The sequence below is a fragment of the Octopus sinensis genome, linkage group LG12, assembly GCF_006345805.1.
Source record: "Octopus sinensis linkage group LG12, ASM634580v1, whole genome shotgun sequence".
Classification (NCBI taxonomy): Eukaryota; Metazoa; Mollusca; class Cephalopoda; order Octopoda; family Octopodidae; genus Octopus; species Octopus sinensis.
Genome location: NC_043008.1, coordinates 22,901,541 through 22,914,040, shown reverse-complemented (window position 1 = coordinate 22,914,040; position 12,500 = coordinate 22,901,541). Strand labels below are relative to the sequence as shown.

The 12,500-nt window shown below is 40.6% G+C and overlaps 2 protein-coding genes across 2 annotated transcripts in view; one reads left to right on the top strand and one right to left on the bottom strand.

Moving 5' to 3' along the window:
* The window catches only part of LOC115218040 (probable UDP-sugar transporter protein SLC35A4), a 192,021-nt gene that overhangs the window by 3,984 nt on the left and 175,537 nt on the right, over positions 1 to 12,500 (top strand). The gene's annotated exons all lie outside the window — the stretch shown is intronic.
* LOC115217832 lies at positions 9,032 to 10,400 on the bottom strand. The gene is made up of 2 exons (XM_029787515.1): positions 10,321 to 10,400; positions 9,032 to 9,716 (listed from the first exon to the last, which is right to left on the bottom strand). Exons 1-2 carry the CDS (start codon positions 10,398 to 10,400, stop codon positions 9,032 to 9,034), a joined length of 765 nt encoding a protein of 254 aa, XP_029643375.1.

Here is a 12,500-nt window from a genome sequence, read left to right as displayed (position 1 = left end):
ATAAGAAATATACATAGTAGATACCATACCTCCATTCCCACAGTTTACACAGGTAGAGTAGAATAGTTAGTGGACTGTTAGGTAGATAAATGTATGTATGTGTGTGTGTATGCACTTTTTTTGTATGTAAGCATATAGATATGAAAATAAACAGATCAACATACAGACGGATAGGTAAATAGGTTACAAGAACAGACAAGCATACATACGCAAATGGAGACTGAAACACATCAGTATATGAGCCATTTTCTGACTATTTAAGCCTAGATGGGCGATCTATGAACATACAGTTGCTACATTTTTAAACCTAAAGTATAGTTTAGACAGTGGAGGCGCAATGGCCCAGTGGTTAGGGCAGCGGACTCGCGGTCGTAGGATCACTGTTTCGATTCCCAGACCGGGCGTTGTGAGTGTTTATTGAGCGAAAACACCTAAAGCTCCACGAGGCTCCGGCAGGGATGGTGGTGATCCCGGCTGCACTCTTACACCACAACTTTCTCTCACTCTTACTTCCTGTTTCTGTTGTACCTGTATTTCAAAGGGCCGGCCTTGTCACTCTCTGTGTCACGCTGAATATCTCCGAGAACTACGTTAAGGGTACACGTGTCTGTGGAGTGCTCAGCCACTTACACGTTAATTTCACGAGCAGTCTGTTCTGTTGATCGGATCAACCGGAACCCTCGTCATCGTAACCGACAGAGTGCTTCCATTCCATAGTTTAGACAGAAACCTATGAAGTTCTTAAAACAGTTGGATTGGTTACTTTTCACCTTTCAGTAACCTTTGCAGCTGAACTAGCAAATAATTTTTTTTTTTTGTTATTGAAATTATAAAGCTGATCAGTTGAAGAATTGGTAAAAGAAGTAGATCCATGAGAGTAAAATGGATAAAATACTAAGAAACAATGATTTGGACATCTTGGGACAGAAATCAAATTATTTTGTTGTGTGTGAAAACAAGAAATGAATGAAGATTGTACAATGCTGCAATAGTGGAGACACATGGCCTAGTGGTTAGAGCAGCGGACTCACGGTCGAGGGATCGCGGGTTCGAATCTCACACCGGGCGATGTGTGTGTTTATGAGCGAAACACCTAAGCTTCATGCGGCTCCGGCAGAAAGTAATGGCGAACTTCTGCTGACTCTTTTGCCACAACTTTCTCTCACTCTTTCCTCCTGCATCTTGCAGCTCACCTGCGACCGACCAGTGTCCCCGACCAGGTGGGGAACCTATACGCCAAGGAAACCGGGAAACCGGCCTTTATGAGCCAGGCATGGCTTGAGAAGGAACAAACATCAACAATTATTAATTTTAAAAAATAATGCTGCAATATCTGATACCAATTTGGTAGAAATGATCAATATGGATAACTTGTCAGAAGAGACCTACTTTAGAATATCTATTTTATCGTTTGATTGAAAGATTTACTATGTTTTAATGCTTGTTAAGTGGTTGGCTAAAAATTTAGATTCCTTGTAAGAGTATCTCATGATTATAACTAGTTGTACAAAAGTGTTGTCACATAAAAATCCCACCGACTTAAATGATAATGGTCTCACAGTAGAAACAGGATATCTTGTTTCAGGACATGTTTCGTCAGTACATGAAAGATGTTTTAACCAGAATTGGCACGTTTAGAAATGCTACTAAATATTTTTTTACTACAGTAATAGGAAAATATATATATATTTAGCAAATTCAAGTGGGTGGGTGGAAAGCAGTTTGCCTTGCAATCACATGGTTCTGGGTTCAGTCCCATTGTGTGGTACCTTGAGCAAGTGTCTTCTATTAATAGCTTTGTGAGTGAATTTGGTAAACAGAAACTGAAAGAAGCTTATCACACATATCTATATATCTGTCTATCTATATATGTGTGTGTACTCTTTTTCTTTACTCTTTTTACTCTTTTTATTTGTTTCAGTCATTTGACCGCGGCCATGCTGGAGCACCGCCTTTAGTCGAGCAAATCGACCCCGGGACTTATTCTTTGTAAGCCCAGTACTTATTCTATCGGTCTCTTTTGCCAAACCGCTAAGTTACGGGGACGTAAACACACCAGCATCGGTTGTCAAGCAATGCTAGGGGAACAAACACAGACACACAAACATATTCACACACACTTATATATATATACATATATACGACAGGCTTCTTTCAGTTTCCGTCTACCAAATCCACTCACAAGGCATTGGTCGGCCCGGGGCTATAGCAGAAGACACGTGCCCAAGATGCCACGCAGTGGGACTGAACCCGGAACCATGTGGTTGGTTAGCAAGCTACTTACCAAACAGCCACTCCTGCGCCTATGTGTGTACTAGCTCTTAAGCAACTGACCCCGAATGGGAAGATCTTCAAACAGATCTCTGATTTGTTTTGGAGATTTTGTTGCAATGGCTTCCTCCAGGGTCATATCCCAATGGTGATCATATTCGTCGCAAAAAAAAAAATCGTGTAAAAAAAAATCACCGAAAATAATTGCAGTAATGAAAACATAGGAATCCAAAATTTCAGTATTGTGGGTCCGGATTCAGCCCGGAATGTTTTTAATTTACTCACAGAGTCAGCCTGATTCCAAAATGGTATGATATGTTGGGTTACAGCCTGTAGGAGTAAAGCTGAAAAAGTGTGACACACTGACACACATTTATTATATTATTATATTATATTATATTATATTATATTATATTATATTATATTATATTATATTATATTATGCTAAGGCAAAATGCTTAATGGTATTTCGTCTGCCGTTAGGTTTTGAGTTTGAATTCCGCCGAGGTCAACTTAGCCTTTCATCTTTTCGGGGTCAATAAAATTAGTACCAGTTACGTACTAGGGTTGATGTAATCACCTTAATCTCTTCCCCCAAAATTTGAGGCCCTCTGCTTCCAGTAGAAAAGATTTATTAAAGTTGCCAAAATGTGATACACTGACATTTGCATTTATTATATTAGATATGTTTGATTTTGGGGAAACTTTATTTCGGTTAAAGTGTATTTTATGTGTGTGTGTGTGTGTGTGTGTGTGTGTGTTATTCTTTTTTCTTTTATTCTTTTATTCTTTTACTTGTTTCAGTCATTTGACTGCAGCCATGCTGGACTAATCGACCCCAGGACTTATTCTTTGTAAGCCTAGTACTTATTCTATCGCTGAACCATTAAGTTATGGGGACGTAAACACACCAACATCGGTTGTCAAGCGATAGTGGGACGACAAACACAGACACAAATAACAAACACATGCATACATATATATATACGACGGGCTTCTTTTAGTTTCCGTCTACCAAATCCACTCACAAGGCTTTGGTCGACCCGAGGCCGCAGTGCAAGACACTTGCCCAAGGTGCTACGCAGTGGGACTGAACCCGGAACCATGTAGATAAGAAGCAAGCTTCTTACCACACGGCCACACCTACACCTATATATATGTATCAAAGAAAGGAAAAGATAAACAAAAAAGATAGTGTTCAGTATGTTAGCAACAGGAATTTCTGTCAAAGAGACATGCTTAAAAAAATTGTACATCATCTCTCTCTTACTCTCACATACCCACTCCTTCTCTCTGTCTTTTATTATTACTCCCACTGCCACCATCAACACTACTACTTTTATTAAAATATCATCAACTCTCCCTAAATTTCTCTGTCTCTCTTACCCTCCCTCTCTTTTTCTTTCTGTCTTTACCATTGCCCTCACCATCTCTATGCCTACTCTCACCCCATCATGAGGAATAGTAGTTGTTTTTTTTCCTTATAGTTATGAACAATTTACTCGTACACAACCCAAGTGACTCACCCGCATACAAACCAAAAGAAAACAAAGAACATCTTTATATATAAAAGTCAAGTTGTGTGTCTGTCTCCTACGATTTAGATTCCTAACTACTCCCACATTTTGCGGTGCAGTGTAACCAAAACCGGGTATCTTATAGTCGTGATTCATATCGAGCCCTTCTGGGTATTAGCGCGTGTCTACGATGAGTCTACGATTAAAAAAAAAAATTACCATCATTTTTTTCCATTTTAATGCATTTTTTTCGCTATTATATAAGGGAAGTAACTCTCTAAAAATGTCTACGATGAGTCAACGATTTAAAAAAAAATTTACCATCATTTTTTTCCATTTTTAATGCATTTTTTGCTATTTTTTGGGCTATAACTCTCTAAAAATGCTTATATAGTTATTTCCCTTACAAACCCGAGCAACGCCGGGCGATACTGCTAGTTTTGTATAAAAAAAACCCCATTTTTCTATATCAACGAAAAACATTTTTTATGAACATTGTTCTACTAACTGAACTGACTGAACATTTCACCAAACGAACTTTTTCCATGAACATTTTCATTTTTCTTGCATGTACATTATACTTTTTTTTTTACTCTGTTACTTGTTTCAGTCATTTTGACTGCGGCCATGCTGGAGCACCGCCTTTAGTCGAGCAACTTGACCCCGAGACTTATTCTTTGTAAGCCCAGTACTTATTCTATCGGTCTCTTTGCCGAACCGCTAAGTAACGGGGACATAAACACACCAGCATCGGCTGTCAAGTGATGTTGGGGGGACAAACACAGACATACAAACTCATACACACACATATACATATATATACATATATACGACGGGCTTCTTTCAGTTTCCATCTACCAAATCCACTCACAAGGCTTTGGTCGGCCCGAGGCTATAGTAGAAGACACTTGCCCAAGGTGCCACGCAGTGGGACTGAACCCGGAACCATGTGGCTAGTAAACAAGCTACTTACCACACAGCCACTCCTGCGCCTATGTTTTGCTTTGTTTTAAAAGTGCTCTCTACATCACACCTGTATGCTTACACACACTTACACCACTCATATTCTAACGTGTGCTATCACTTGCTCTCTGCGCCTGAAAGATAAATTACGTCTATTAAACCCCTAGCGGGTCGCGTAATCAATAGAGCTGCATATCTCTTTCAACACGCCAGTATAATTACATTTATGCTTCTGCCTCAATAGAGCTGCATATCTCTTTCAACACGCCAGTATAATTACATTTATGCTTCTGCCTAGGCATATACACATTGCCTAACATATCTCTTTCTCTTTCTCTTTATCTTTTCTCTTTTACTTGTTTCAGTCATTTGACTGCGGCCATACTGGAGCACCGCCTTTAGTCGAGCAAATCGACCCCGGGACTTATTCTTTGTAAGCCCAGTACTTATTCTATCAGTCTCCTTTTGCCGAACCGCTAAGTTACGGGGACGTAAACACACCAGCATCGGTTGTCAAGCAATGCTAGGGGGACAAACACAGACACACAAACACATACATACACACACACACACATATATATATATATATATATATATTATATATATATATATATATATATATATATATATATATATATATATATACGACAGGCTTCTTTCAGTTTCCGTCTACCAAATCCACTCACAAGGCATTGGTCGGCCCGGGGCTATAGCAGAAGACACTTGCCCAAGATTCCACGCAGTGGGACTGAACCCGGAACCATGTGGTTGGTTAGCAAGCTACTTACCACACAGCCACTCCTGCGCCTATATATTGCACACACCAACTCTGAACGTTGATATTTTGCTTTACATAATTTTTGTTTTCATTTCTTTCACTTCCCATGTTTTTGGCATATATTCATTTGTCTGTAAATCACACTGTATCCATTTCTCTGCATTACACACAAAATCACACATTTTCAATATCACACGGATCTGTATCGTTCTATCTCTGTGGCTTTCTCACTTGAAGTGGGGTAGTGTAAAAACTAACACTTCCTTTTTTCCGAGCTTAGATTCGAAACCGAATCTGAGGATTCTCGCTCGTCTGATCCACCACTGGTCAAACAGGCGCGAAAGAAATTTCTTTGCCCTGTCAAAAAGTGATGGATGGAATTCCCTTTGACCTACAACATGAGTCGTGTCATTTAAGGTTCAAGTGTACAGGATGCGACCTATATAAGTAGAAATTACTCTTGTGGTATATATCTGTCCTTCTAGCTGTCATGACTATTATAAATACAGTCAGACGTACGACAGAGGCAGAGAGCCATCACCAAGCAGACAGCCAGCAAGTAACTTGCGCCAGTCAAGCAGCTAACATAGAACCACATATTCAGCATGAATGACCCAACACAGGAGCAGTGGCAGAACATAAACAGACACCACTGAATGACCCACGCACACACACACACACACACACACACAAAACATGCTCGGTTCTACCTCATCACATCGACACAATATTTTCCCTGTTTATTTTCTTCTTCACCAACGCGAAACAAGTTGGTGATGTTATATAGTGAATGTTTTGGTGTATACAACAAGTAAATGCAAGTGTCGATTAAATAAATTATTTAATGCACAATCCGATGATTTCCTATTGTTTTGCTTTGATGTCGTCCACATGCCTATCTTATCTCCTATCTCAACATCTTTTGCTACATCTTTCCCACTACAGATCCATCCTGTGACTAAAGCTTGTGACACAGTTAGAAAAAAGATATCTGTGAGTGAAATGGCTTCTGGCCAGCGGGAAAAATGATCGATACAGGTTAATAAAAACGTGTAGCCCTGACTCGCAGGATAAGGTCCTACTATCTCAACATGTATGTGCTGGAATCGTGCATCTGGAGTGGAGAAAGTTCCTAACCGTGCACGGATATGTTTATGTACCTTGGATCTTTGACAATCGACACAGGTACGAGTTCAATCAGCTATGTATCGACGCTTGTTCGGCCAAACGAAACGAGGTGAAATAAGCTTCAATGTTGCTGTTATACCAGGATGTGAAATATTGTGTAGCGCTGAGAAAATGATACGGAGATGCTTTTGAAGAACTAAAGGGAGAGGTTTACCAGAAGGAAAATCGCGAACGATCTATTTGTTTGATGTTGCAACTGGGAAAAATTGGAGGTCAAAAGGAATAAGTTCTGGTTGTTGTATATATTATTTAAATCAACGGATGGTTGATCTTCAGACATTTCGTCCAAGTTAATTTCTGCAGTCGAAAATAACGCGTTGACAGATAAACGGGATAAAGAATCTGCAACAATGTTCTCAGAACCTAGAATGTATCGTATATCACTCGTGAACTGTTAAATGTACTCCAAATGTCAAATGTCTCTCGGAGAAAATTTATCTGGCTTGCAGTGTAAAGCAAAAGATAACGACTTATAATCTATAAACATTGTGAAGTTTCTCCCTTCCAAAATGTGTTGGAAATGTTTAACTGAAAGATAAATAGTTAACAGTTCACGACTGAATTAGCTATATTTAGTTTCAGCTGGTTTTAACTGGTTAGAGAAAATCACAAGAGGCTGCAGTTCACCATAGTGGAATTATTGAATGACTGCGTCGACACCAATTTCGGACACATCAACTGCAAGAGAAATTTCGCATCAGGAATGGGATGAGCCAGCATGGAGACACGAGAGAGTTTCTGTTTAACATCGTTCAAAGCTTGTACTTCAGCAGGAGCTAAAGTAATCTTTTCTGTTCTCTTCTTGCAGTGTTGCAGCAATTTGCTGAGAGAGTATAAAGTTTCAGCGCAACGAGGTATAAAACGTCCATAGAAATTAACTAATCCAAGAAATTGACTGAGCTGTCTTAATGACGCAGGAACTAGAATTTTTACGATAGGCTCAACCTTTTCTGGCAAAGGCCTAATCCCATCCTTATTAATGGTGTGGCGAAGGAAAGCGAGAGAAGGCACACCGAAAATATATTGGGTAGAGTTGATAGGAATTTTGTATTGAGAAGGCCTTTCGAATAGTTGCTTCAAATGAATCTCATGCTCTTTCTCAGAAGAACTGACGATGAGAAGGTCGTCATTATAAGCATAGACAGAATCTAATCCACGTATTACTTCATCAAAGAAACGTTGAAAAGTATTGGCGGCGTTCTTTAACCCAAAGGACATGGTAAGAAATTCAAATGACCCGAATAGAGTTGCGATAGCCGTTTTCGGAATATCATTTGGGTTTACAGGAATCTGATCGTATGCTCGTATCAAATCTAAGGCGGCGAGCTGGCAGAAACGTTAGCACGCCGGGCGAAATGCGTAGCCGTATTTCGTTTGTGCTGTTACGTTCTGAGTTCAAATTCCGCCGAGGTCGACTTTGCCTTTCATCCTTTCGGGGTCGATAAATTAAGTACCAGTTACGCACTGGGATGACATAATCAACTTAATCCGTCTGTCTGTCCTTGTTTGTCTCCTCCGTGTTTAGCCCCTTGTGGGTAGTAAAGAAATAGGTATGCTCGTATGAAATCTATTTTTGAGAAAATAGTGCAACCATGCAGAGAAGATGCAAAATCTTGATTATGTGGTACAGGATTCCTATCTGGAGTGGTAATAGAGTTGAGTCATCTATAGTCACCAGTAGGTCTAAAATCATCAGATTTCTTTTTCACTAAGTGGAGTGTTGATGAGCAGCTACTCTTTGAAGGACGAATTGTTCCAAGCTGCAGCATATGGCTGAATTCTGCTTTAGCAGCTTTGAGTTTTTCAGGTGGTAAACATCTAGGACGCGAGAAAACGGAAGATCCGTTGGTGGTTATATAATGAGTAGTTGTACGAGTTGAAGCATTAATATCGAAAGTCAAATCTGTTCACTCAGGATAGAATTGAAACACGGCTTGATATGTGTCTGGTTCAGCCGCAATAAAAAAAAGTGGGCTGACAGAAGTGGAATTGAAATGTCTTCCTTAAGCGCATAACTGTGTACTGCTATCAATAAGTCTCTTTCTTTTGACATCCACTAATAGTGAAAAATGGTGGAGAAAATCAGCTCCTAAAATTGGGTGAGGAAGGACGGCAATGATGAAAATCCACTGGAAACTTCGTCTGAGATTCAGGTCCAGTGTGAGTGAAATCTCACCGAAAGTTTTACTAGGAGAGCTGTTGACTGCTTGGAGAGATATGCCAGAAGTGAAAAGTTTTTCTTTAACAAATCTAGACGGCCATATACTGCAGGACACTCCAGAATCAACTAGAAATTCCTTCTTAGACTCGAAATCTAGTATGAAAATGTGCAACAAGGAGAAAACGTGCCAGGAACTGCGGTCATGCTCGGAGTTCGGCTTTTTAAGTTTTCCTGAGTTTTAAATGTATAAGGTGAAATACATTTCTTAGCTGAAGAACCAAACTTATAATGATGCCAACAAAAAGGTTTTGATCTGCTGGGAGAACGGGAATTAGAATGACGATACCGACGCGGTGAAGAATTTCTGTTGATACACAAGAGATGAACTTCTGCGAATAGCTTGTCTATATTCTTCTGCGTAGATTCACGGAATTCTTTAAATTCAGAGGAAACTATAGCAACTGGCAAAGGAGAGTTGTTCTGTTCTGGAGATGATTTTGTGTACTCCAAAATTTTATCTGCTGACGCTGCAAGCTGGTCGACTGTGCTAACGTCGATCAAATGAGTGAGAATACCTTGAACATACTGTGGTAATTTGGAGGAAAAGAGTTGTTTAAGCAACTTACTTTCAGCAGAGTGAGCTGCCGCATTTTGTTGAGCATCTGCTATGGTGTTCGGTCTACTAAACTCTCGTCGTTGAGAAGTTTCTGAAAACTTCTTTTCAGAAGAGAGCGAGGTTCGTTTTAAAATTTCAATTTTGATTGATGAATACGTTGCAACTGCTGGTGGAGCTGTAATAATAGCTCGCAATTCTCCAGTTAATGATGATGGTATATAGCTAAGTAAAATGTAGAGCTATTGTTGGTCTGAATTGTGTTTGTTTGCAGAGAGAAAAAACGCTTTCAACTGGACAAACCAGACAGCAATGTCTCCTGTGAAAATTGGTAATACAGGATGATTCATGGTAGATACCATCGTCGTTTGAGCTGACGATAATTCTGTAAGAGACCGTGCGATGCAAGGTGACGAGAATGGCTTTTTAGTACATCACATGGTCGATACAATAACTATAAATTGAATAATACATATAAGTGCCAGTGAGAACAAGAGAGACACAACCGCATAGAATGATTAAGGGAAGATTTATTGATATGTTAACATGTATGTCTGTGTGTGCATCATCTATACAGAATAATAGACAGGCCGTCATGAGAACAAATGTATGTGTGTAAGCACAGCTGTACGCGCGTATTAAGAACATATATGAATAGCAATGGAGAAGAAAAACAGTGAAATAATCTATATAGGAAAGTGAGAAGAATATTCATAGACCCAAGTAAGATAATTAATATCAGTTCATAGTCATTAGTACACGGTAATTGAAATACTGTATCAAGAAGTTGCAGCAATAATGCTGAGCTGGTTACAAGTACATGTCATACGTGAAGTCGTGGCTGCGATGCTGCTGCCTGGTCACTTGATACAGAAATTCTTGTAGGTTGTGTTTACGCTGTTGATCCATGGTGAAGTAATTCACGAACAGAGAAGCGTTAGAACCTGGGCGAATTGCTTATTGAGTTGTGTACGTAGAGAGATGATGTTGACGGCGTTAAGAAGATGATGGTGGCGACGAAGATGGAGGTTGCCGTAATGTTGTTGGACAGAGTTGGTAAGTCTCAACGTGGTTGCTGTGGTGTTGTCGTTGGAACTGGCTGTGTCTTGTGTGGTCTGTGGCTAGACCTTAAAACGTATGAAACCAAAGACGTATAATGAGCAAAAAGTTGAGTTTTTATATAACCTAACCTAACACTACCAAACTTGGCTGGTATCATCAGAGCCTTTTGTGGGACCCATAGTAATGCAGTCATTTAGGCCAGGTTTTCACTTTGAAGACACTTCCCATCCTCAGTTCTATGAGCTCTGGAGATCCTGAAAAGTGTTATGAGTATTGCTCTCTTTTCTGACAAAAATGTACTCCAGGCAATAACAGATGAATTCAAGACAGGCTGCCCCTGGGAGCTCCTCTATGCTGAACTAGAGAAGAAGTTCCAAGTATGGAAGCAAGATCTAGAATCAAAGAGCCTTAGAGTTAACCTAGCAAAAACCAAAGTCATAGTAAGTAGGAAGGCAAACAAATCCCAAATCCCTTCAGGTAGATGGCCCTGCTCAATCTGTAGAAAAGGTGTCGGTAGAAACTCCATAGGATGCACCCAGTGTAAGCTTTGGACACATAAGGGCTGCAGTAACATCAGAGGAAGGTTAACAGGGAAAGTTACTTTTGTATGTGGAAGGTGCAAAGGCACAATAAACGCTCAAAATGTGTAGAAAATAGACTCCAGGAGGGCAAATTAGATGTAGTTGACAGCTTCCGTTATCCAAGTGACCAAGTTAGTAGTGGAGGTGGATGCTCCGTGAGTGTAGCTGTGAGAATAAGATAAGGCTGGGCAAAGTTTGGAGAGCTCCTACCCCTGCTGGCAACAAAGAGCCTCAGAGTAAAAATGCAGATTGTTTGATGTCTGTGTGCGGACAGCTATGCTGCATGGCAGTGAAACATGGGCTGACAGTCAAGGACATGCATAGGCTTGAAAGAAATGAAGTCAGTATGCTTCGCTGGATGTGCAATGTCAGTGTGCATGTTCGACAGAGTGTAAGCGTCTTGAGAGAAAAGTTAGGCATAAGAGGAATCAGATGTGGTGTGCAAAAGAGATGACACTGCTGGTATGGTCATGCGATGTGTATGGACGAGGACAGCTGTGTGAAGAAGTGCCGATCTCTAACTGTGGAGGGAACCTGTGGTAGAGGTAGGCCTAGGAAGATTTGGGATGAGGTGGTGAAGCATGATCTTCGAACTTTGAGCGTCACAGAGGCAATGGCTAATGACTGAGACTTTTAGTGATGTACTGTGCTTGAGAGGACCGGTCAAGCCAAGTGCACCCGTGCTGAGTTCCTTTTGAGTGTTGGGCCTCTCGGAGGCAGTGACCAAAACCTTTGGCACTATGTCGTGCTTCAGAAGAAGACCTATCAAGCCGAGCAAAATCACAGTTGTGGCAGATACTGGTGTCACGCAAATTGGCACCTGTGCCAGTGGGGCGTAAATGCACCCCGGTGTCACACAGACGGCACCCGTGCTGGTGACATGTAAACGCATCCATTACACACTCTTGGAGTGGTTGGTGTTAGGAAGGGTATAGAGCCATAGAAAAAAAAACCTTGCCAAATCAAACTGGAGTCTGGTGCAGCCTTCCAGCGTGCCGCCAGCCCAGTCAAACTGCCCAGCCCATTCCAACACGGACAACGGACGTTAAATGATGATGATGATGATGATAATGACTATTAAAATTACTTTGACCATTATTGCCAGCGCTGCGCTTCTTCCTCTTCCTACAACAACAACAACAACAACAACTACTACTACTACTACTGTCTGTCTGTCTGTCCGTCCGTCCGTCCGTCCGTCCATCCATCCATCCATCTATCTATCTATCTATCTATCTGTCTATCGATCTATCTATCTATCTATCTATCTATCTATCTATCTATCTATCTATCTATCTATCTATGCCGTTTTAAGGCAGGGACGCAGTGGGCAAATTGCACAGAGACTTCTTTGTGCCTTGGGATT

Excerpts from the sequence above, each read along its gene's own strand:
- LOC115217832 (XM_029787515.1), bottom strand. The coding sequence starts at position 10,400 with ATGGATCAACAGCGTAAACACAACCTACAAGAATTTCTGTATCAAGTG. Across the intron at positions 9,717-10,320 it reads CATCGCAGCCACGACTTCAC|CTATATACCATCATCATTAA; the intron begins GTATGACATGTA and ends CATTTTACTTAG.